Below are 24,706 nucleotides of genomic sequence, written 5' to 3'. Positions count from 1 at the left end.
TCAATCAATCCAATAAAGTCTGACGAAAACTCTCCATTGCTGGACACAGACACAATGTAAACGATTTCCTGCTCTGTTTTTGTGATGTCTTCAGATCCATCGAAAAGCAGCCCCCAAAAGTCAGCAGTCTGCAACTTTGCTTGTACTTCACTGCTAATTGTGTGAGCAATGGTCTGCATAATCCGTGTCCCCCCTTCACGTGAATGATAAGCAGCTCCGACATTTACTCCTAGCCGCTTCAGTAAAGGAATATCCTCAGAAAACGAAGACATGGGACGTGCATGTTTGGCTTTATGAAAGGCCAATAGAAAAATATTAAACAGAGCTTGCCGTTGCTCTTCCGTTAGCTTTTCTCGCCACCTGCTAAGTGGACGACTGGCTTTTTCTTCTTGGCTAGCTTGTTTATTAGCAATGGTTTGGGCCACATTAGTGTGCTCCTTGCTCTTTTCATGTTTGCTAAATAACGGGTGGTTGAAATTCTTAGAGCCTTTATAAAACGCACCTGTTTTGTCTGCTAGCTGGGGATGTGCGCTGCAAATCTTGCACCACATTTCAGTGCGCTCATCGTTAGCTTCAAGCCACGGCACATCTTGTAGCCACTTTTCAGAAAATAATCTTTTTTTGGGCTCTGGCTCCAGTTGGCGTTTCTTTGTAGGTGGCGAAACACCAAAGAAGCTGCTTACTGTGGTTTGTTTTTTTTTCGACATCAAGCAACAGTTGAGTGTAAGTTGAGGACGGGAGAAGTCAAGAGGATCCTGTGGATGGTCAGTACTCAAAAGCGCGGTAGTAACTCAAGTGGCATTACGCATTGGTGATTTTTGTTGCGCATGCGTACCTGCGTACCAGTTATGTGCACCCCTGTATATTATATTATATATAATATTTGGATTTATTTTATTATGATATCTGAAGAGAATATTGTGCAGATCTGCTGCGGCAAGAAAGATTTTGTAGTGGCTGAAAATTCAGGGATGCTAAAATCTTTTTACAGTCCGATACCTGAGCTTTTAGATATTTAAATTCTGTACATCACACTGTGTGGAACTTGTTTTTAATTTAAAGAAACAGACGACTGTGGATTCTGTGGACACAGAAACTGAGTCAGCTGCTCGTCGTGACTTCATGGAACTTCTAATATTATTGACAAAACTGTTTAAAATTGTGGATCTGTCACGTTTGGCCAAAACCTGATCCACTTAATACGATCAAATAAATAAAGCTGGAGACAAAAGCTGCTTTTGTTTCTGTTACATTGTTCCACCAGGTGCATGATGGGGAACTGGCCTTGAAAATGTAAAATATAAAACAGCTCATCACGCGCAGGTGAAAAGTTCTCTCCTTTATTGCCTTCTGCGTGTGATACAGGGCTTCATCAGAGAAATACAAAAAGGTAAAGCTATTAGAAAATATACAAAAACATACAGGCATTCAAATATGAAGGGGCGTACACATGTGGTGGTTTCTTTAATATAAAACTATAAGAATGAGACCATGGTTAGGGCGGTCATTCCCATTCTGTGTTGACGGAGGTATTTCCTGCCAAAGATGTAGTTTTTTTTAATTTGTATGTAATCCAACACTCAGACATGTTAAAGCCCTGTGAGACCGTATCTGAACAGACCACAGCTTTACTGAACGGCCACTTTAAACTTCCCTTTTTCAAAAAATCAAATCCACTTTAATCTTCAGCAGTTAGTTCTGTGATCCAAACGAGTTTCTTCAGGCAAACGATGACGATTTTGTATGAAAATGACCAATTTAATATTGGGAGTGGTAATAACACTTTAAACAGTTTTTATAAAAATGCTATTCTAAACAAAAACAATCTGCTATAAATACATCATATTTAACAAACCGTACAAAACAGATCAAGTATAAACAGCACGAAGAGAGACAGACGGATGCTGTGTGATTATGAATGAGCTGAGTGAATGTGTCTAATATCTATAGTACATCTAGTTTACAGCCTACGATCCTCTTTGTTAAAACGTGTTCACGGGGAATTTATCCTTAATTCTGTTGAGTTGTTTGAACACGCACGGCGTCCAGGGGATATAATATTCTTCGTTTCATGAAAACATTTGCTCAGTGATGGGTTGGAAAATGTTTTTCTCTAAGACAATAACGTGTACAAATAAGGTCATTTACATCGATACCAGAAATATGCTTCTATATCAAAAGCTTTCAGATAAATGTCATCCTCATCAACACGAAGAGCGACAGACCTAGTGAAGGCTACAAAGGCTTTGTTAAAAAAGACACTTTGGTTTTTGTCCATTGATTGGAAGGCTTTCTGTTTTTTTTAATGATCTTCCCATGATGTGCCCTCCTCTTCCTCGGTCCGTCGTTCTTCCTCTGTGGCGTCCCGTTCGCTCACCGCGATGATCACAGATCACTTCCTGGAGAGAAGCTGGTTCTCCAGCTGCTCCAGACGAGCCGTCATCCCGGACAGTAGACATTTGATTAAGGTTTAATAATGACATATTAACTGCTCGTAAATCCACGAACATCCATCAGATTTTCCACTATTTGTCAGTGTTGGTTTGTGTTTGAATTGATGATTTAAGTAATATCTTGTAGATCAACGGGATAAAATTAAAGGATAAAGGACGAATTAGTCTAAAGATCAAAACCAACAACGTGTCAGTCCGTCTTTCAGTACTTTCCAACTCCTCGAACCTGTCTCCAAACTTTTTGCCTCCTACTGAGCTTACAAATATAACTTTACATGTAAAAAGTCTCAGTAATATCCTAAACCAGCTGGATGCTGTGCCTGGATTAATGGGGACTATTTTCTGCGGTGTATTAATCCACATTTGGGGCTCTAGTTTGTAGCAGTTCCTCACAGGGTTGAACTCAGACACAGCTTTCTGGTCTTTCTATCTGCTTTAATTAAAGGATATGTTTCTGTGTGAGCTGCTCCAGGCTGCTCATGGTCGCCTGCTGGAACTCCACCAGACTCTCACAGGCACACGGGTCCTTCACCTCGATCTCGCCCTGACTCTCCTCTGCAGCTGAAAGAGATCGAAGACATCAGTAAACAAACTTCATACTTGAACACAGTTACTGCTTTACAGGTCAGTGTTTTTCCTACAGCTGCCAGCAGATGGAGCCAAAGAACACGACATGATATCACACGATATATCATCTTTTACTTTAGATTAAACACAAAGTTTTTAATATATCATGATAATAAATCATCATTTGACACTGAATTCAGTCCAGTGTGCATTGAGTTACATTCAGTTACATATTTCTAAGACCATTTTCTTCAGCCATCATATGTTCATCTGACATGCAGTGATATGAGAAATATGCTGATTTTCCACTCCCACTGTCAGACTGAGATGAACTGTCCTGTTCAGGACTTCATGTAGAAAAGTCAAACTCTATATTTCATCTGTGACACAATCAGCTGTCTGGAGGCTACAGGTAATGTAGATATCCAGGCCAGGACTCCTTCTTCTGGCTCATTGTTTACAGTGCGATTAGCAACTTGAGACTGGAGTTGAGAGATGAATAATCTCTATAAACAGATTTCTGCACATGAACACAGATAAATGTTTAAAGTTCTTAAAAAACTATCAGATGACCGTTGATGGGTTCTGACTCTTGAGCTTTCACATGGTCAGTTTACCTGCCTGCAACCAAAGCAAATACTATTCGGACTACCAACAGAAACCAGAGCGCTTTGGATGAAATCTCGTCCTTTCTGCACTGATTTGCATTTTACTGTTCATTGACAGTATCTGTTATGTTAAAGCACTGTGCACACAGTCAGGTGTGTTGTACCTGGGCAGACGTTGAGTTTGAGGTTCTCAGCGATGGTGCTGATGGCGGTGAAGTCGGTGGTATAATAGAAATGTTTCTCCAAAGGCTCGGATGCAATCTCACGGAGTTCATCTTCCACGGCTTTTCCAACGCCCACCGCGTACATGGTGATACCTGTGTACGTGCACAGAAACATGCATTTAATGTCGGCGTGCAGGGGGAATCCATCCGCCCTTTAGATTAAGAACACAAACTTGTCTTACCAGCTTCCTTGGCCTTCTTGGCGTACTCTGTGATGTCGTCCTGGGAGCGTCCGTCTGTGAACACCAGTCCAATTCGGGGGATGTTGCGGCTGGCGGGACGAGCGCCCTCCGCCTCCGAGAAGCTGTTCTCCACCATGTGTTTCAGGGCCAGACCGGTCATTGTGCCTTTCTCCATGTAGTCAACCTGCACAAGAAGAGTGAGTACAGTTCAAGTCCCAGTCCTGGAACTGAAACAGACAGACAGAAAAACAGCTTTACCTTCATAACCGCAGCCTTGATCTCGTCAGCAGTGTGGTACATGTTGAGAGAGAACTCTGTCCTGACCCGGCTCGAGTACTGAACCAGACCAACCCGGGTGCCGTGAGCAGACACGTCCAAGGAGTCCACCACCTGGAGCACAGGATGAGGTGAGGTTTATTCATTAGAGGCAGTAACAGGTGACACAACACACAGAAGATGTCAGTGTGCTTCCAGTTTGTTGTTGAAAGAGTCTTATGTCACTTCCTGTGCCCCAAAACAAACAAACACAACCTGTTACACGGTTCAGTGACCTTGTTTTGGAACCTGTAAGCTGATACCGGTCTTTAATCTGTGCTGGGAACTTTTGGGATCAGTGACGGATTGACCATCTGGAAACTGGGCAAATACCAGAAGCGCCTCCTGACTATGGGTCACTTGAGATTCTCAGAATGGGACTCCCACTGTGCAGGCTGCTCGAGCAGTCCATTAAACAAACACAAGAGCGAAAGAGATTCATTGTTAGCCACATCCTCCTCCTCAAGATCCTCGATACCAGTTCAACTGTTCAAGTCGAGGTTTTCCAGCTGAAGCCAACAGGGACACGATCAGTAAAGTTTGGACTTGGCCGGTTGGTTATTTGGCTCTATCAGGTGAAACATGCTCAACAAAAGCAGAAACCTCCGTGCCAAAAACTGCAGTATCTCAAACGTCCACTGGCTATGAAATGAGTCAATGCCCATGAGCCCCCATGTTCATCACAGCGGGAATAAACAGACAAAAAGATGGTCTCTTAGTTTTGCATAATCTCTTCTCTATCTCGTAGTTATCTCAGAGTTCTTCGTATGGAAACATTCCCTACCTGGTTAACAAACTTTTTGACCAGCTCAAAGTTCTGAGGGCGGACGCTCTTCGAGCCGTCGATCAGAAGCACCAGGTCGATGTTGGCAGACTTGCAGGCTGAAGGAGAGAGAGAGTCGATTTTACAGATGTGACACTCGGGGATAAGTTGCATAAAAAAAACAGAGATATCTTTACAGATCATTAAATCAAATATTCTCTTTTTCATCTTTTGTAGATACCTTCAATATTTTGTACAATGGACTTTACAGGATTCTCATTTAAAATGTGTTAAAGTCTTGAATGGTGCACACACTGTTTTATATTTCAGTAAACTCGTCGTCTGTCGGTGTACTGAGGCTCTTCCATCACTGCTATAATATATTAACAATGGCCTCAGTACAAGTATCAGCAGTCTGATGTATCGGTACTACTCAAGTATTCAGACGCAGTAAAATAACAAAGACAGATATTTTGCTCTCTCTGGTTACTATGAGAGTTGTCAAAGCAACAATAGATAGTCTTGCATTTATGTAAAACGGTTGGAGTCGCAGTCTGCGAGTTGAAAGGATGATGAATGAGTCTACTTGTGCTGAGCCATGAATCTCCACATGGAGGTGCTGTGTGACGGTTACTGGCAGGCACTCTTGGGTTTCTCTCAGCGTCCCCAGAGGAAGAAAAAAATTCAAAAGAAGATCCCGTCTTCGTCCAGCCAGTTCCTCCCAGACAAAACGGAGCTGCTTTTAACATCAGCGCGACGTTTAGTTTGTTTTCACACACATCTTTATTTCACCACCCGAGAAATGACCTCGGTCTCTTCTTACTCTAATCCTAATCCCAGCCCTGGATGTTTTTTCCCTTCTCATCTGATGAGGCCGTAATCAATCTGGGTGTCATCAGGACATGTCATCCTGATTCATCACACGTTTGTTATGTTTTGATTGAGTACAGGTCGGCGCTCAACAGCTACAAAAAAACGTTAAATAAAAGTAAAATATGAATGATGATTGTCAAAAACTAAAGAATAAATGTTCAGTCAAGATCTTGCAGAGAAACACTGTTACAGTTTGACCTGAGCTCTGCACAGATCAGTGTCGTTTTACATAAATTTGTATGTAAGAGCAGAATTATAAATAAGGTTAAAGATGCACACTCATGTAAAGCTATTATTTACCTTACAAAGTATGGACATAAACATGTATTTACATATTTAATTATGGATCATTACTGTCATTTTTTAATAAATTTGTATTGTAATTTGACAGAGTTTTGAGAACTCCTGTTAGTTTTGTGTGTTGAGGCTGACTTTAGTCCAAAGTGATGATGATGCTGACCTCCTGCTCCTCTCACCTTCGTCCTGCCCCTGAAATGTTTCAGTCGGGTCCCACAGGACCTGCAGGATCTCTGCAGCCCTCTGACTGTGTGTCATGACTGAGCGTCTGTGAGCAGTGAACCTGTCCTGTAATGTCCACGCTGCTTAAAGAGTCTTTGGAGCGAGCGCTCAGGTGATTTCATGTCAAACAGAGTGGACTTACTGCCGCAGCTCTTGCCGTCCTCCTGCAGCAGCTGTCCCTCCGGACAGATGCAGTAGTACGATCCTGGAGTGCTCACACACTGGTGCTCACAGCCGTGCTCCACGGTGTTACACAGGTCCATGTCTGCAAATACACATATTACATACAGAATACATCACACCTGAGCAGGCAGTACTACTGTTCATGAAGGAATATGAGAGAGAGAGAGGTTCAGACAATGTGCACTGACTTGTGCAGGTCTTCTTGTCTTTGTTGAGTTTGAATCCTTTGTTGCAGTCACAGGTGAAGACGCCGGGGCCGCTGATGCAGATCTGCTCGCAGTCATGCTTTCCCTCGACGCACAGGTCGATGGCTGGATAACACACGCAGAGTTATCTGCAGTTAGTGGAACACTGTGTGCGACTGTTTGCTTTGTTTCTGTGTGACTGTGGTTCTACGTGTCTTCAAGCAGATGTGCAAGTAAAGCCGGAGGATCAGAATAAAAACTTGAGTTCATTAGAAAGCACAAGAAGAAATCAGCTACTGACCACAGTCCAAAGATTAAATTTCCAGCAGCAACTGTTTTCACAACAGATGCACCAGGAGCGTGTACACCTCTGTGTGTGTCTGTGTTTGTGTGTGTGTGTGTGCATATGTGTGTATTTGTGCGACGTCCTGACTAACGTGCGCAGGTCTTCTTGTCCTCATTCAGTGTGAATCCTTTGTTGCAGTCGCAGGTGAAGACGCCGGGCGCGCTGACGCAGATTTGTTCGCAGTCATGTTTCCCCTCAGCGCACAGGTCAATAGCTAAATAACACACACATGCATACAGTTAAAGTGTGTGTGTGTGTGTGTGTGTGTGTGTGTGTGTGTGTGTGACATTTTAATGCTCTGGTAAAAATATTTTCCAGGGACACAGGCTGTGCATTAATCTGACAACATTGAACTGAGCCAAAGCATTTTTCAGTTGTTGGATCTCCGTCTGGCTCACAAACATCTGACAGAACTTTTATATCCAACAATCAAACGGCTCATGAATATTCAACCAGCCATTCAATAGATTATCATTGTTTTTTTGAGCTGGTGAATGAAGCAAATCTACAATTGGCTGAAGTTTCATTTGCATTTAATTCATATTAATGCAACAAAGTGTAAAATTACATCCACCTTCATCTGTTTTATGCACATAACTGCAGTTACTGTGTATCGCTATTATACGCATCTTGTGAAGACACACAGGACTGAAGCTTCAGCTTCAGCGTCCCAAATAAGAGCTCAAGAGAGGATCAAATAAAGTAAATGCCAAATATTATCTTCTAGAAATGAGAGGTAATATTTAATGATTAAACACTACGAGAAGATTATTATTATGTAAAAAAATATAGAAACAAGAGCTAAATAATATTTAGAATTAAAACATCATCTTGTTGATAACCTGTAAATGTTCTGACGTGAGTCATAAACCAGCTGTTCCTTTAAAAAAGCAGCTGACCCAGCAGACAGGTAACAATGTGTTACTTCACTTGACATAACGCTGCTGTGGTATTTGGGTTAATGGACGTCACAATTACACGATGTGTTGCTGCTTTGAAGGTTTGAAAGGTTTCCGGGGAGGTGGAGGAGGTGGCGGCGAGTCTTTGCTGCTCCGAAGGCTGTAAATTGTCTTTATTTCACAGTTTTCTGTCAACAAGGTCTGTACTGCAGGTGTTTCTGTGGAGCGGCCTCTGACACACGAGTGCGTGTCTGGCTGCATGCATGAATATGTGCAAACATGTTGGAGTATGAAGTGAATAAGCAGACTGATTTGAAATGTTTTGGTTCTTAACGTTGTTGGATTAAAGTGCAGGACAGAGTTTTGGTCTCTGTAGCTAATTTCCCCGTTCATGACAACTGTACTGAGGGTGAATTTATATACAACTCACCTGTTCACATTATATTAAGGCTTAAAGTTATGCAGGATTAAGAGCGTGGACGCTTTGATTGATTAATTAGAGGTAACTCGTTTAAGCTTCATTCAGCTCCACCTCAGCTCCACCCACGATTTGCCCAATTTTAGATAAGCCAGGCGGCAGGACAGCCGGCCAGAGGCACCACGCAGCAGCTCATCATGGATACGAAGTCGTCCATATTCATACTGTCAATGACTCGAGCATTTGACAACAGCAACAGCAACATTTTAAATGCTATCCTGGATTGTAAACGGGAAAGTGCACATGAGTTGGTCTCTTGCATTCCAGTAAATCTCAACAGAGTTTTGTTAAAGATTCACATAAAGAAATGTGCAACAAGAGATGGAAATCATTTAAATTTATTCCCATTGTACAATCAGTTACTGCTGTTTGCACACCGAGATAGGAAACATTTGCTTTTCAGGTCAGCAGTCCTCGTTCAGCAGACTGATTCTCCCTGAGGTGCTCCTTCATGATCGAAGTGGCAGAAGGTTAAATGATCCTACGTGAATCATGCATGTGTGTTAGCGGCTCCATAAAGTTTAACTCTAACAAAACATGATTGTAAAATCTGATCCACAGCCACATTAACAGTGAGTTTAGTGTGCACGACTTACCGTGGCAGGTCTTGCCGTCGTCCAGCAGCCTGTATCCCTCGTTACAGGTGCAGTGATAGCCATTGAGCACACTCACACACTCGTGATTACAACTGTGGTTCCCAAACGAACAGTAGTCGATCACTGAGGGGAGGAAAGCAGCCATGAGGCCAGAAGCAGCAGAGCAAAAGGAGCGGGAAAACGTGTGGGACTGCATCTATGTTCCACCTGTGTCGCAAATATTCTGACAAGTTTTATACGTGCTCTCTTCTAACCCGATTCACAGGACAAAATGACATTTTAAACAGCTTTTGACACAGCCGTGCACATCATGACTGGGTTCTGGATGTGCAGGATATACAAAGATCAGGAGGAGGAACATAGTGCAGCCCAGCTTCATGAAGCAGCAGAGAAATCAAGAACCAGCAGCTTGTGAAGTCAGAATTCATTTCAGCACGAATGATCATGGCGTGAATTCAAGCTGAACATGCTTTTTTAATATGAAGCCAGCTGTGTGTGTATGTGTGTGTGTGTGTGTGAGACTAACTTGAGCAGGTCTTCTTGTCGTCGTTCAGTTTGTATCCTTTGTTGCAGTCGCAGGTGAAGGAACCAGGTGAGCTCACGCAGATCTGTTCACAGTCGTGTTTCCCCTCAGTGCACAGATCGATGGCTGAAACACACACACACACACACATAGGTGATATCGGTCATTGCACTGGACACACACACACATGTGTAATGTCCATGAGTGTGTGAACACAGTGTTGTTACCTGCACATGTTTTCCCGTCGTCATTCAGGGTGTATCCGGGCAGACAGAGGCAGTGGTAGGAGCCCGGGGAGCTCTCACAGATGTGCTCACAGCCGTGGTCCGACTCCAGACACAGATCCATACCTGCAGCAGAGACGAGTGAGTCCACAAGAGACCACAACACCACAGACTGAGCGGCTGCAGGGTCAGAATCAGTCCATGAAAATGTATTTAACTAATCAGCTTCTTATTATGGATGATTGTTCCTACATGAACTGTTATTATTATTATTTCATTTTATTTCTGTCTTCTCTCTGGTTTGATTTACTTTGAAACCTTTTAGCCTTCAAGTAACGCCGACTCGAGTGACATCACTTGAGGACATTTATCAGACTTCACACAGCTCCCTCTGGTGGCACTAAAGGGTTAGGGCAACTCACCAACACCTGGAAACTCACTCTGTAAAACTTACTTTTTAATGTTATGTAGAAGTACTTCACTTGTTGTGACGGTCTTTACCAACACAAATCTTACTTCCATTAACTTACACTCATTAATAACTACAAAACATGAAAGAAATGAGTCATTAATTAAAAAGTTGGCTCATAGATTCCTAAATTAAATAACTCAGAAGCATAGGTCATATTTTAAACAAATACACATAAAATAATGAATCGTCCTAAATATTTATACATGCTTGTTAATTAAAGGCTTGAAGTCAGCAGCCAATCAGCATGTAGAGATGTTTTATTCTCAGTTCTGCTTGTACGTGACTTGATAAAGTTTCTGTCTAACTCTTTATGAAGGCATGCCGACCGTCAAGGACGCGGTCTCACGGCTTCCAGCTGTCGTCCCCGGAGCACCGCCGAGGGGTTTTGAACCTGTGTCTGCAGTGACAGTGAGTGAGTGGGTTTATCCCTCCTACAACAAACATGGTTTTATTTTATTCTTTAATATTCATCCATCAGTCTTAAACTTCATCTGTCTGCCTCTACTCTCATTTTCCATCTCCCGCTCAGGGAAGCCGTCCAGTCCAGGGAAATATCTTACACTTAAGGGATTTGAGGAGGCTGTTATGAAAAGGGATTATGTTCTGTGAGGTTAGATGGGCACTGTGATTTTATTCTCTCTCTTCAGACGAGACAGTCATTGTGTTTTTAATTACACGACGAATCAAAGAGTCGTTTGAAATGTCGATTCCAGAGACTTGGCTGCAGGTTTTTACTTGTCTTACGTTCAGGTCGCTTCAAATGAAAGTTATTTATTAACAGAAGTTCTTCAGAGGATTTTAAATCCACGATTCATTTCAGGAGCTTTTTGTCTGTATTTAATTTGGTCTTGGGGGAGTGAGGATTTAAGTTTTCATATTCCAGTTAAATTATTACATTTGGTACAATTTCTCTCTCTTCACATAAAACTCACTTTCGTTATTATTTTACAACTCATCCAAACCAAGTCAGAGACAGGTTTCTCTCAGCTGTCTTTCAAACTTCAGCGAGGTCATTTCCTGTCCGGCGGTCTTACCGCAGAGCTTGTCCTGGAACTGCAGTCCAAACTGGTGAATGAGGTCGAAGGACTCCACCAGGAAAACGTGGTCTTCGAACGGCGGGGACGCCATGGCCCTCAGTGATGTCATGTCAGCTCTGGCGACGCCCACGGCGTAGATCTCGATGCCTTTCTCTCTGGCCTCGGCCGCCACCTCCGTCACGCGGTCCTGAGGACGTCCATCTGTCACGATGACGACAACGTTGGGGACCTGACGGAAGGGAAAACCTCGGGGTCAGCGGTGTTAAAGTCTCCAAAGCTGTCAACTGTTTCTACGTTAGATCATATAAGATCAAATCTTTTGGTTCCAGCTCACAAAACAAACTGGCGGCTTGTCTCTCATTACCTTCGGCCTGTCTCCTGCCTCGGCAGTAAAGGCTTCATTCATCACGTATTTGATGGCGAGGCCCGTCATGGTGCCCTGAGCGAGGGGAATGATCTCATTGATGCCTTTCACCATGGAGTCCAGCTTGGCGTGAGCCCTCAGAGAGAACTCTGTGCGGACCTGAAGACAAAGGAGAGCAGAGGAGAGGCGACGCTGAGAGACGGCAGATAGTCATCAGGTCATGTCATGGAGGTAGAGACAAGGATTGTCCTCACCTTCATCATTAAAGTTCAGAAGGAAGAGAAAGCAGTGAGAGACGGGACAGCAAACTGAACCACAGGCCAGTTTAAAAATGAGTTTTGTCTTGTTTAAAGTTAAAGTTTTATATCCTTACTCCAAAGAAACAGTAAAAGAGTTTAAGTAGAAGATGAAGAAGATGGACAGAATGACGAGGATGACGGACGCTGAGGATCGAGTCTACGGACACGTGAGCAGCTCGGAGAGGACGTGCTTCTGTAGGCAGCATCACAAACATCTGCTGATTAGCTGATTACATATGTTGACCTGACGGTGGCGCTAAAGAGGAACGTCAGGAGATTTCAGCCTGTCTGAAGAATCAAAGACAACATGGTTGTAGATCTGGATGCGGTGCGTCCACAGTACCTGGCTGGAGTACTGAACCACTCCCACTCTGGTGGCGTTGAGTCCGATGTCCAGAGTGTCCAGGATGTCAATCATGAACTTCCTCATGGTCTCAAACTCATGTGGCCTGACGCTGCGGGAGCTGTCGATGAGGAAGACCAGATCCACCGGACCGGACTTACATTTCTGCTCAGGACCTGGAAGGAGGAGTAAAAAAACATTCAGCAGGGAGGTGTAAAATAATAGTCTAGTCTAAAATGTGAATTTCTCTCCTTCCTTCTCCCTCTTTTATTCAAATAAATGAACAGACAGCTCCCTGACTCTCAAGTCCAACATGATTTTCCTGCAGTACATCATCTTGGTTCACCTTCATCCACATTATGGATAAACAAACCTTTGTAGATCTGCGTAATCTCTGTTAGTGAATCAAAGTTAAATCAGTTTCTGTTAAATGTCTCGTTATGTTCCACATTCTCTTTTATCAGAGCACCAAAAAATGTCTCGTTATGTTCCACATTCTCTTTTATCAGAGCACCAAACGTGGACTAATCTTCTGCTGAAACATGTTCTCCACGTGTATGTGAGCTTCTCTCGTCTACGTTCCTCCTGCATAAAGCAGCAGCGGAGGCTCTTTTTGAACTCTGGTGTAACTTTCACATTATTTACCACCTGAGCTCGTTTCTCCATGACTTCAGCTGCCACAGGGCGTCTGCTTTTGTCTTTAATTTTTTTTCAGCATCACTTGCGAACACACTCCGTCTGTTGTAACATCATCCCTGTTCAAAAAAACACAGCGGTCATGAATGAGGAATGAGGTGAGGCCCGCTGTTTGGAAAGGACTCGTCTGATTAATGCGCATCCAGAACTTTCTTCGCAAAGGTCGGACTTAAACTGGAAGTCGTAGTAGAAGGGACTGTGTAGGTAAACGTAGACATGTGGGAGTGTTGTGGAAGTCATCTATAGTTTCAAACAGACTTATTATTTTATTAATGAAACCTTTATTTCACCAGGCGAGACGTTAAGCAATGCCTGTTTTTAACATTGTGTGGCTGTCTAAAACAAGCTTCAGCTGCAGATATGATGGAAACCACATTTAAAGGTCTGATATGTCTCAGAGCATCACTGCCTTTAAAGAAAAGATGTTGGCACATGAGGACGTTGCTTTTAAAGGTCTGTCATGACACGGGAGGTCTGAAAACAGTCGTCCTTTGTCTTAATCTTCGCTCTCCGTTCTCTCACTGCATTGGCAGACCGACCTGCTTTTGGCCTGGCGGTGGCGAGGGCAGCCAGGGTCAACAGAGCGAAGGCACACAATCCTCTGAGCTGTCTCATCTTCATCCTGACGATAGCGATCTAGCAGACAGCTGGACTCGGCTGGAACTGGATCAAACTGCGAGGGAGAGAGGATAAGGAGGGTGAGATAGAGGAGAAGCAGACGGGAAAAAGACAAAGAGGTTATTTGTGGTAAACGTGGGAAGACGTGTGTTTACGGTGGCACAGAAACATATCTGCTTCACGGCTGAATGACGCTTATTCTGTCGTGTCATAACAAGAAGAAGAAGAAGAAGAACAGCTTTTCTTACTGTCAGAGGTATTATATGCAAATGTATATTCTGGGTTGGAGTGAGTCTCATAAACGTGGCCGAAGTTGGACAGGTTGTCATTCTCAGTTTACAGACAAGGAGCTGAGAGGTGGCGAATAAATGAACAGAAAGCTCGTCTAAAGGTTTTTCTTCTGCTGCTGTTGTGTTCTGATGATATCCTGTTTATCTTTGTTCTTCAAGTGTTTGGACAGTTCATTTTCAACAGTCATACATTTTTAATCGTCTGGAAGGAGAGCGAAACAGGATGAAGTGCTAGCAGGTTCAAATCGTGAGGTTGGAAACCACGAGGCTCCTGATAATGTGCAGTCGGAGAACTCATCAGTCGTTTCAGGGGAACGAAAGCCCAGAAGTGACAGCTGTAAGTGGCTGTAACACTCACAGGAAACACGAAGTTACTGTTGACGTCTGACCGACACTCAGTGATGTTTCTTTCAACCACGGCCGCAGCTTTTTCCGTAACCGTCACCCAGATATTTGACCTCAAACCATGATTTCTTTTTCTGCCCTTACCAACCTGACCAAACCTGAAGCATGAGTGTAGAGGAGCACGTATCATACAGAACACCTTCTGTTTGAATCTGCTGCCACGTGACATCAAATATCTGTCACATGACCCCTCGTCTGTGATTTTGAATGAGGTGAGTGTTTGTGTGTTTGATAATGATGTCGATGGAGGGTTTGTGTTGCGGAGGGACATTCCAGTCCGGCCCCATCGTAAAGCACTCGGCTGCAAACACCTGGACAAGGTGCGCAGCGATTCCTGTTAATGGAAGGCTGCGGATAAACACACACTCGGTCCCTAATCTGCCCGTGTGTCTGTCAGCCTCCCTGCAGGCTGTCAGGCCTACACCAGCAGCAGCAGAGGGATAATGATAACGTCTGGGAAGTGTTTACGTTCAGGGGCACGCGGTCAATTCAAAAAGGCTCCATGGAAGCCAGCTCTGGGGTCCTTCAGAGCGTGTGGTCTGAGTCAACAGATCCCTCATCCCTCACGCTGTCATCCGCATGTTTTCAGGAGCATCGCTGCAGCGAGAGGAAGGTCAGCCAAACATTTGGAGAACATTATTCATGCTTGTATTTTTTAAGAGCAGCCTGCGGGGAGGCCGCCTTTGTTTCTGGCACCGACATGTGCAGAAGGCAGAAGCACTGAGGGACACTCGTCTCCAGGAAAACCTTCATACCAGACTATGAGACAAAAGGTTGATTGAAAGACTTTGGAACGGTCATCCCCAAACATCAGGATGGATCAGTTGGACTATTTAAAATGATATTTGTATGTGTTGACCTTTAAATACCAGCGCTGGCTGTCCTATGGCATCATGTGCAACTATCTTAAGATCCAGTTTGTCGGTGTCTTTGTATGTTTGTCACCTCAACATTAAAACTAGGACCAACCAACAGGGTCCACGTTCTGCAAGTCTAAAACTGTCCTCCTCAGTCTGAAGAACAGAAATGCAAAGACGCCCACACACACTCTCCCATGGCAGAAGATGTCATAGGTGGTCTGTCTAATGCCGGATGTAAACGGGAGCGGGGAGAAGAGAAGGTGTGGGAGGAAGAGACGAATGAGCGCCGTCAACCTTGTGATGAAAGGGACGAGACGCCAAGCCAGATTCCATCATTTCTAATTAAAGTATCAGACCTAACGAGGCGCCGTCGTGGCCTGCTGGTGCCAAACATGAACGTCCATTCATGTCATCGCTCCACTGATGATGATGAAAGCCTCACGTCAACATAACTACAGAGGACAATTAAGGGAAGAGAACGTATGAGGATACATCCAGACTTTATGCATCAGTTACATTAGAACGAGAGAGCGAAGAAGGACTGAAGAGTTCTTCAACAAACGTTTGACTACGTTGTTTATTGATCTGGTTGGTTGAAGTCTGGATGTTGACAGACAGATGGTTCATCCAGTCACTTTTTGAAAGCTTCTCCAAAACAGTTTGACAGTTTCTCAGATGGTTCTGTGTAACAAACCCTCTCGTGGGTTGATGATTTGTGAAATTTTCAAAAAATGAAATGGAAAAATTTTGAAGGTTTATCACACACAGACGAGTCTGTTCAACGTATCAGAGTTTGGTCTCTTTCCAGATTTTATGAGACGAACCTGAAGCCCGAGGCTGTTTTATCAAGTGTGTGTGTGTGTGTGTGTAGGTGTGTGTGTGTGTGTGTAGGTGTGTGTGTGTGTGTGTGGGACAAAGACTCCTCAGTAAAACTTTCTGCAGCTTAATGGCAGCGGCTAAACGACCCCCGCACGTCCAACCCCCAACAACCTTTTCCTGTCTCCATCACCGAACAACAATCTACTACCATCCTGCTGCTACTGAGCACGTGCAGCGCACACACACACACACACACACACACACACACACACACACACACGGTTGCTCCCCCTCAGCGCGGGTCACAGACCAACATATGTTCTATAATTATCCACAAAGAGAATCATTGAGCTCAGGCTTCATATTTTCTTGTTAAACATTTCATCGCCTGGACGGCGGTCTACCTGTGCTGACTGTTTAACTGTGTTGCCGTTAAATATAGAAGTGGAGACCCGATTTCCTTCAATTAAAACCTTAAACAAATTAAAACGGTGTCTGCTCTCTGCCGCCTTTGGGGATTCAGTTTATTCACCCTGTAAAACGCCACGTAAGAACTGAACTGTTGTGTAACAACTGTGTGAAATTACAGGATAATTAACTGAATGACCTCGTTAATGTGCTTTAAATATAAAATCACAGGTAAATGCATGTCAGGGAGCGGCTTGGTGCCACATACCTGTGCATGTGAGTGTTAACAGAGCCGGCTGCAGCAGCAGCAGCTGTTGACGTTGGCATGAACGTCAGATTACCACGACAAACCAAACAGAGACAAAAAAAAAAAAAAGGTCTTTTCAAGTTCAGGCAGTAAAAATAAACGGTTGGGTTTCCTCCAGCCGTAATCCAGAAGGATCAACTCAAACACAGTTACCTTCCAACACACGGCCGTCAGCCGGACGAAGCTGAAGCTGCAGCGTGAACATTTAAAATCATAAGACGCTCACGGTGTGGAGGGAAAGGGATAAACTGTAGCAGAATGGCCACGTTCAGAGTGTAATTATATTATTATTACACAGTATATCATTCATTGGAATCTTATTACTGATGTATAACGCTGTAAAAAGTATTTTAATGTTACAGACGGTGGATTTGGAGCTACTGCTTTATACACTGATGGATAGTTTGATCTATAATCATGCATCACATCTGATGAATCACATCTAAGAAGTAACTCCAGCTGTCGGATGAATGTAAAGAGTAAATGTACTTAGTTACTTTCCACCTCTGCTGCCTGGATTACATTTTTAAAGACATCTGTCCTTCCTCTCAACTCTCAACTCGTCCTGATCACAAAGATCAGTGATCGCTGATCGATGACACAGCGTCACGTGATCCTGTATACGAACAAACACATGTGTGGTCTGTACTTCCTGTCACTGCTGCCCCCTGTGGAGCAGGACATGTTAATGCATTTTCCAGATGTCTCACCTGACCCCGACATCGGCCTGCGGCTCCTGCACGACAGATCACACGGTACAAGATGAACTTATGAACGCGTGTTAGAGGAGCTCAGATTATTTTACATACTGATTCATTTGTTCATTTTGTCTGTAGAATATCAGAAAAATCTGTTTCTAATACTCAGACATCACTCAGTTTATCCTCACATTTGATATTTGAGCTACAATCTGAGAATATTTTGGCATTTTTTGATTGAAAAATGTTTGAAATTATTCATCAAAATAGTTGCAAATTGACTTTTCTGTCGTCTGAATAATTGATTATTGGTTTCATCCATCACCTCTCCGCGATCCAGTCAGTGAGGACAGAATCATTTCAACCCATGACTCAGCCTCCTTTTTCCAATTAAACTAATTTGGACGGATGATAAAGCATGATAAGTTTGGAAGCTTGATCTGTGCCGGTCATGCTCATGTGCACGCGGCAGACGTGGAGACATATTTCAGATTGTTTTTCAGCCGGGCTTGGATCCGTCATTGTTCTGACTCTCCAACTCTTTCCATCGCCGCTCGATTGAGTTTGACCGATGTGACTTCAGACTGTTCCTCCGGCGTTTCATATCAACAACAATACACAAAACAAATCTCTGAATAGTAATAATTTCACCAGCCGTCGCAGTGGGCAGTAAATAACTCAGCTGTAGCCTGAATCAAATATGTAGTTTTGGAATTGTGGTTTTTCTGCCCGCTGACTGATCGGAAACACAGACGTCTTGTATAGTCCTGCTGTTCGTTCTCATCACATTGTAATGTTTTTAGCAGCCTCTGACTGGGAGACATGTGACATGTCGGCCTGCACCATGAGGGTCAGAGGCAACTTTAACTGTGAGAAACTTCACAAAGGGCCTTTCCTGTATTAACATCATCTAAAAGATCCACTGTGGCAGACTCAGGGGCTCTACTTATAAATATAATCTTTGATATAATATAGAGTCCGTCATGTTTCCACAGCAGGCCAGAATGGACAAACTAAACGATGTCTCTAGATGTGGACTTTTTGCATATTTCATGGTTCACCTTAGTTTAGAAGCAGAGGGTGAGGTGAGGGGTTTGCAGCAGAGAAGCTGAGCCAGATTTAAGTTTTGGACATTGGACATGGCATTTAACATTTTCCATAATAACTGTAAGATTATAGCGTGTTTTAAACAACAGTGACGGCATAAATGTAAAAAAACGAGACAACCCTCGGTGTTAGTTTATGTGTCAGTCAGTCAGGGATGTTGAAATGTGCCGATCCTACACGTGGGACTGATGTACATTAACTACTGCTCACTGATAACAGTCAGAAGAACGTGTTTATGTATCTACAGCAGACTTCTGCAGTCTGTACATGTCAGGTTTAAACACTGTAAAGTCATTTAGAGTTACTGGAATCAATTACAGCGATGTTAGCAGGCAGAGCACTGTTTGTTTAAGAGCTCTGGGTTAATAAATAATATTTTTATGGGTGTTATAAGTTTATACAGCTCATATCTATCCATGTGTACTGTTAGATAACGCATAAAGAGCCACACGGTTTGCTTTTTAGATGACTCGGATAACTTGACGGAAACAAAATGTTACAGAAACATAAAAAAGAAATCGTATCTGCAGTGTTTGCCGAAGAGAAAGGTGTGTGTGAGAAACCTGCAGCCGAGCAACAGGTGATTATCTGCTTATACACACACACAGACACACACACACACACACACACACGAACACACACCAAAACCAGCGGCCTGATAACAGACCCGGGATGGAGTGCAAACACGCTGACATGAACAGAGACACACTTCCATATCAGCTCTGTGACTGCAGACTGACTGTGAGGCGTGTTTGACGTGTTTTAACGGAGCCAGTCTTTACAGGATGGTGAGACTGTGAGATGATGAACGTGCATCATATGAAACATCTGGACGGGTAGAAAGTGAACCTGCAGCACAGGAAACCAGGATGAGAGGAACAACTGCAGGATTTTAAGACCGGAAGACTCGATTTCAGGTCAGCGGAACTTTTCTGTTGACTGACTGTGACGCTTTGTTTTATTAACGAAGCATGAACTCATGTTTTCACTTCACGTTCTCTTGGTGTGTTTAAAGCTGCAGCTCTGTTTGGTCATTGCATGTAGGATGAGTTGAGACAGATAGTGCGTCCAGCAGCAGGAGAACATCGGATTTCAACAGACCATCAAGTTACAACACAAAGCCAACTCGATGTTTAGTCAAGACTGAAGGACAATGGAGGATTTGTTTTATCCCCCCGTGACTGGATCTGCCAGTTGTGCATTTACTTGTTACATCACTCATGAAAATGTTGTGCAGCTCTGTCATCCACAGAACAATATTTTTTTTAACGGTGCACTTATTTTAAAAACAGTTATGAACCCGAGGAATTAACGCAGCCAGCTGAGGCCGAGGCCGCCGCCATGGATGAGCTGGACGTTGGGGAAGGTGGCAGGAAAGGTGAGTCCAACAACCAACAGTTCTGACAAATGAATCAGCTTCAGAGGGATTTCTACATTATATTAATATAAATAAGATATTCAAACAAACTGAGTCTGCATACCATGAGCACAAGGACTTGCAGGTATATGATCATAAATGGAGAAAAACAGGTGAATTAAAACTTCCCAAGTTAAAAATAAACTAATTTGCACACACTCCATAACAAACTATGGGTCTTTTGTTCTTTGACAGTCCTGAATAGTTTTAATAGTTTTATATATGCATCCATAACTTTGGTTCGTGTAAGTGCTACTGAGGTGGAGATTTCTGTCTGGGGTCTAAACAAATGATGAATTTAGAGAAAACAGCCTGTTGGTTATTTGAGTTCTAATAAATGAATCAATAAATAAAACATCCAATGATGAACCTATGAACCAAAGGTCAGATGATGCTTCCCTGTTTAAATATACGCTGTGATTATACTTTAATTACTTCCTTCACACTTAAAATAATTCAATCATCTGGTCTCTGACCCCTGATAACCATCCCATGACCTCCTGCTGGGGTCGTGACCCTGAGATTGAGAAGCATTGACAGCTGGCAGATATTTGACCTCGCTGTTGACGTCCTGCTGGAAAGTTTCTGCGTCTCAGTTAAGTCAGAGGCCGCACGACTTAACCTGGTCAGAACCTACAGCTCTAATGAATGTGTGTGTGTGTGCAGCCACAGCAGAAATCTGCAGGATTCACTGAGGCTGTTTCACTAACATGCTCTCAACCAATACAGCATGTTCCTGTACAATCAGCCACTTGGATTGCACGCTGTGTAATAATCTGTCATTCTACATGAACAGAAATACAACACAGAGATGTCGGACGTTAGATCCACCTTAAAAAAAAGTCTTATCCGCCTTGTTTACTGTGAGCGGCTGTAACAAGTTAATTACGGGGGATCAATAAAGTCCTCTTATCTAATCTACAGAGGGGCTGTAACTTTTTCTTGATTGGTTTTACGGCCACCGTAGATTCTCCCTCACACTAGGAAGGAGATGATTGAAGGAGGTTAAGGCGTCGGGTGAAGGATGTGGAGCAGAAGAAGACGGAGGTCAACACGTGTGAGTTACATGCACAGAGTAAAGTTTGATTGACAGGCTGGATTCACACTGAGATGATAACATCAGCTCTGCGGCTCAGAAGAGACGAGGAGACGAAGAGATGGAGACCACATGTTCAGACAGACAGACAGACAGACAGACAGGAGAGCAGTGAGACAGGCGCAGGCTCTGTGGTTGGTACTGTAGGTGGTTTGAGTGACAGCTGGAGCCCACACTGAGATGAAGACACAGCACTTCTTGTTAGTAGCTTTAGATTGGAACCAGATGTTGACTCTGCTACTGTTAGCAGTTTCACTGACTGCCTGACTGTTTTACTGACTGTCTACCTGCATGCCTGTCTCACTGACAGACTTCCTGCATGACCGACTGACTCCCTTACTGTTGCTGCTCTATGGACTCTGTCTGCATGTCTGTTCTCACACGATGTAACTTTGTATGTAACGCTTGACCGCTGAGGAGGTTTTTCGGGTCTGATGGAATGCTGACAGGGAGCGGAGCCGGTGTGTCGTGCCAGAACCGGAGCTGGTCAAGTGAACAATGTAACCGGGCTCAGCAGCCTCTACGGACATGATGGCAGAGGAGAAGAGAGTGAAGAGGACGCTGACGGAGGAAGCTAAGAAGAGAAAAGGAGAGAGTGAGCGAGCAAGAAGCCGCCGGACAAGAGTAAATGTGGGACTGACTTTTAGTGGTTGGTGAGAGCTTGGTGAAATAAAAGGCTGAAAGACAGACGCCGAGCTGGGCTGACTGCTGCTGGACTAGGCAGTGAGATCAGCTGCTGCTGGTTCTGGTTCTGGTTCTGGGCTGACTGCTGCTGGACTAGGCAGTGATATCAGCTGCTGCTGGGTCAAATACTCGAGTACATCTGAACATAGTTACCACAGTGGGATTACACTCTGACACTGGAGGCAGACGAGCTGGGCTGTTTGTTTCTATCAAGTTACTCGTCTCTAAAAACTCACTCGCTCCTCAACGTCATTAATCAACCACAAATTATGAGCCACGTTTTGGCGTCATGGAGCGTTACCATGGAAACGTGGCTCATTAAGTTATTTGCATTTTCAGTTTGAAATATCTGAGTGGAAACGCTGCGAATTAAAAAATATATAACAAAAAAAAAAAAAACTCTGAGGTGGAAAAGTTAGAAAAGCAAAATGTGAAACATTGTTGACACACATGAAACATGTGACTGTAACCTTCCTCACAGTAACACATCCACACGTCTCCATCAGTTTCTCATCATTTGAGCGTTGACTTGAGCTCTTAACGACGTCACCTCGTTATAGCTTCATGGCACTGATTGGAGAATTAACTCAAATAATAATTTTTCTTTTGATTTTCACAAAATTAACTTGGTTATGGGTCTGAGTGAGTTAGGTCTAACTCTGCAGACCTGACCTGGGTCTGCATTATGAGTCCTGTTCCCAGTCCGGCTGCCCATCTTCTTTCATAACTGACTTTCTGTCTCCCTCCTTCACTATATGACCGTCTACCTGTGTGTCTGCTCACTGCCTGTCTGTCTGTCTGCACAGAGCATCACCTCCAGGCAGCCAGTGTGAACCCAGAGCTTTACTCACTCACTCACGTCTATTTTAAACCTGGCAGCAGCACGTCTCATTTCTCATGTCTGACATTCTTGCTGGACTTCTCAGTGAAATGACTTCATTCACTTCATTTCAAACATTCACTGCACAGACTGTAAGAACAATCACACAAATGATTTTACAACAAACCAGAGAAGTTCCTCAGATCTCTTTATCAGAACATTCACATAATAATAATCATTAATTTATCAATATTACAGTAAAACCAAACTACAAGATAAAAGTTTGAACGTTTTTCAGATTCATTTCTTGAAGTCTGACTCTAAGAGAGAAGCCACGTGTTAGAGTATTTTTAATTTGTCTGTAAGATGTCAGAGAAGTTCTGACCAAACAGATTCAGTTTTTCATTTCAGACAAATAAAAGCAGCAGATCGTCACTTTTTTAAAATCACACAAACTGTTAATAACAAACGAATAATCAGATGTTTCATCCTCTGATCATCTGATCATGGTTCATCGTTTGTCTCTTTTCCTCTCGTCCTGTCAGAGACATCGACGAACCAGCCAGGACACCCCCAGCCGGACATCTCTGTCTTATACCCCCCTCCTCTGTCCCCCGACTCGGTCAACCCGTTGACTCACCTGGGGACACTGCTCGCAGGACACGACGCACCGAGGACCGGCGGATGGGACAGGTAAGGCGGGCAAAGCAGCTCGGTTCTCAGCCTCCGCGACAAAAAGTCCCGTAACACACACACACACACACACACACACACGAAGTCCTGTGTGAGGAGGTGACAGTTCTCTGAAGTTTATCCCAAACTGGAGGAATGAGCGCGGGGACGTGAGAATGCGGGATCGCTGTGCCGCTGCGGGACCTGCCCTCGGTTTTACTCACTGCTGGAATGAGGCGGTGCAGGGGTGGTGTGTAGGTATTAAAACGGCAGGAGGAGAAGTATTTGTGAGGGCAGAGACCCCACCCACCCCTGCCTTCTGAAACCCGAACGACGGGGAGTGAGATACCGGAGTTTGGAGAGGTGAGGTGGGGCCGTGCGTGGCGCGCGGAGCGCAGCGTGGCGCACGAGTCAGGGTGGCATCACCGAGCAAAGTTTAAACTGTGAAATATTTGCATAATGCTGAACATGCACCTCCACATCTGGATTCATCATATAAATGTTCTTTTACTCCCTCCAGATGTCCACAAGTAGGTAACATGTACAGAGACCCCCACGAGTCATTGGACCACAGATATAATAAATATTCTGTTATATAATAAATATTCTGTTATATAATAAATATTCATCTGTCCTGATGCCTCATCAGCTGAACATGCACACATGTTTTACTAACACACACTCTGTGTGTGTGTAAAGTATGCTGGAGTTGGTGTGTTGATCATCTCTGCAGGATTCAGCATCAGGTTTCTTGTTTCACTGACTTCTGCTGCTGAGGACACTTTGACTTTCTTTCTTTGGTCCATATTTACAACACTGACACCTGTTCAGTGACACTTGCAGGCAGACCTAATGATGATTGTAGTCATTACAACTCTCAGCGTCGACTTCTCGGAGAGGACGAACTCTCTCTGGAGGTGAAAGTGCATTCCTCTCTGCCCCTCCCCACCTCCTCCTCTCCTCTGTCCATTCTGCGCTCCCGGTGTGAAATGCCAGAGAGTCTGAGCTCCCGACACACTGACCTTTGACCTTTGAAAGAAGGGGAAGGTCTAATTTAGACTAGTGCTGGCACCCTGGTGACTGCTCACACACACACACACACACACACAACCAGTCAAGTGTGAACCCTGAACTGTGAACTGTGCAGAGAGGTGTACTGGGTCAGTGGGATCCTCATATTGGAACAAAACATTCAGTATCCAGCTCAGCGAGCAGACTGCTTACACACCACTGTGTGAGCGTTTATTAAAATATATATATTTACTAAAGCTTTGCACGGAAATAGACAAATCTTTGTTCGGTCCTTTTATGATGCATTCAAATCACGGACACACTGAACTGATATCAGGACTGAAG

General features: G+C 43.8%; 2 protein-coding genes across 10 annotated transcripts in view; one reads left to right on the top strand and one right to left on the bottom strand.

Annotated features, from left to right (window-relative positions):
• Nucleotides 1–1,324: 1,324 nt before the first annotated feature.
• On the bottom strand, nucleotides 1,325–23,725 carry matn4 (matrilin 4). Of its 3 annotated transcripts, XM_010752750.3 has the most exons (17): nucleotides 23,319–23,723; nucleotides 13,689–13,822; nucleotides 12,454–12,629; nucleotides 11,812–11,970; nucleotides 11,445–11,676; nucleotides 9,942–10,064; nucleotides 9,718–9,840; nucleotides 9,192–9,314; nucleotides 7,310–7,432; nucleotides 6,876–6,998; nucleotides 6,647–6,769; nucleotides 5,134–5,231; nucleotides 4,293–4,424; nucleotides 4,035–4,218; nucleotides 3,793–3,945; nucleotides 2,904–3,014; nucleotides 1,325–2,451 (listed from the first exon to the last, which is right to left on the bottom strand). In XM_010752750.3, the coding sequence occupies exons 2-17, from the start codon at nucleotides 13,768–13,770 to the stop codon at nucleotides 2,393–2,395; spliced, it is 2,124 nt and encodes a 707-aa protein (XP_010751052.2). In that variant the 5' UTR covers nucleotides 13,771–13,822; nucleotides 23,319–23,723; the 3' UTR covers nucleotides 1,325–2,392. The 3 variants fall into 3 exon arrangements, with proteins under 3 accessions (XP_010751052.2, XP_019131656.1, XP_019131657.1); XM_019276111.2 differs by lacking the exon at nucleotides 7,310–7,432 and having other exon boundaries at nucleotides 23,319–23,725; XM_019276112.2 differs by lacking the exons at nucleotides 7,310–7,432; nucleotides 9,192–9,314 and having other exon boundaries at nucleotides 23,319–23,725.
• rbpjl (recombination signal binding protein for immunoglobulin kappa J region-like) overlaps nucleotides 9,968–24,706 on the top strand; it is a 32,015-nt gene continuing 17,276 nt past the window's right edge. For 3 of the 7 annotated variants that reach the window (XM_019276113.2, XM_019276114.2, XM_010752755.3), the window contains exons 1-6: nucleotides 9,968–10,079; nucleotides 10,264–10,345; nucleotides 10,727–10,818; nucleotides 19,446–19,578; nucleotides 19,954–20,039; nucleotides 23,224–23,371. In XM_019276113.2, the coding sequence (XP_019131658.1) occupies nucleotides 20,003–20,039; nucleotides 23,224–23,371 (185 nt within the window). In that variant the 5' untranslated portion in view covers nucleotides 9,968–10,079; nucleotides 10,264–10,345; nucleotides 10,727–10,818; nucleotides 19,446–19,578; nucleotides 19,954–20,002. Of the gene's footprint in view, nucleotides 10,080–10,263; nucleotides 10,346–10,726; nucleotides 10,823–19,445; nucleotides 19,579–19,705; nucleotides 20,040–23,223; nucleotides 23,372–24,706 lie in introns of all 7 variants that reach the window. The other 4 variants (XM_027279339.1, XM_027279338.1, XM_027279340.1 and 1 more) reach the window with 4 other exon arrangements.

The sequence above is a fragment of the Larimichthys crocea genome, chromosome VI, assembly GCF_000972845.2.
Source record: "Larimichthys crocea isolate SSNF chromosome VI, L_crocea_2.0, whole genome shotgun sequence".
NCBI lineage: Eukaryota > Metazoa > Chordata > Actinopteri > Sciaenidae > Larimichthys > Larimichthys crocea.
The sequence above is the reverse complement of the archived record's forward strand: the minus strand, read 5'-3'. Positions and strand labels throughout refer to the sequence as shown.

Bases quoted from the DNA above. Each gene is read 5' to 3' on its own strand.
- matn4 (XM_010752750.3), bottom strand. From the start codon at position 13,770: ATGAAGATGAGACAGCTCAGAGGATTGTGTGCCTTCGCTCTGTTGACC. The intron at 10,065-11,444 runs GTAAGACCGCCG...TCTCTGCTGCAG, and splicing joins GTTCCAGGACAAGCTCTGCG to GTATGGATCTGTGTCTGGAG. The intron at 7,433-9,191 runs GTAAGTCGTGCA...TGTGTTATTTAG, and splicing joins CGACGGCAAGACCTGCCACG to CTATTGACCTGTGCGCTGAG.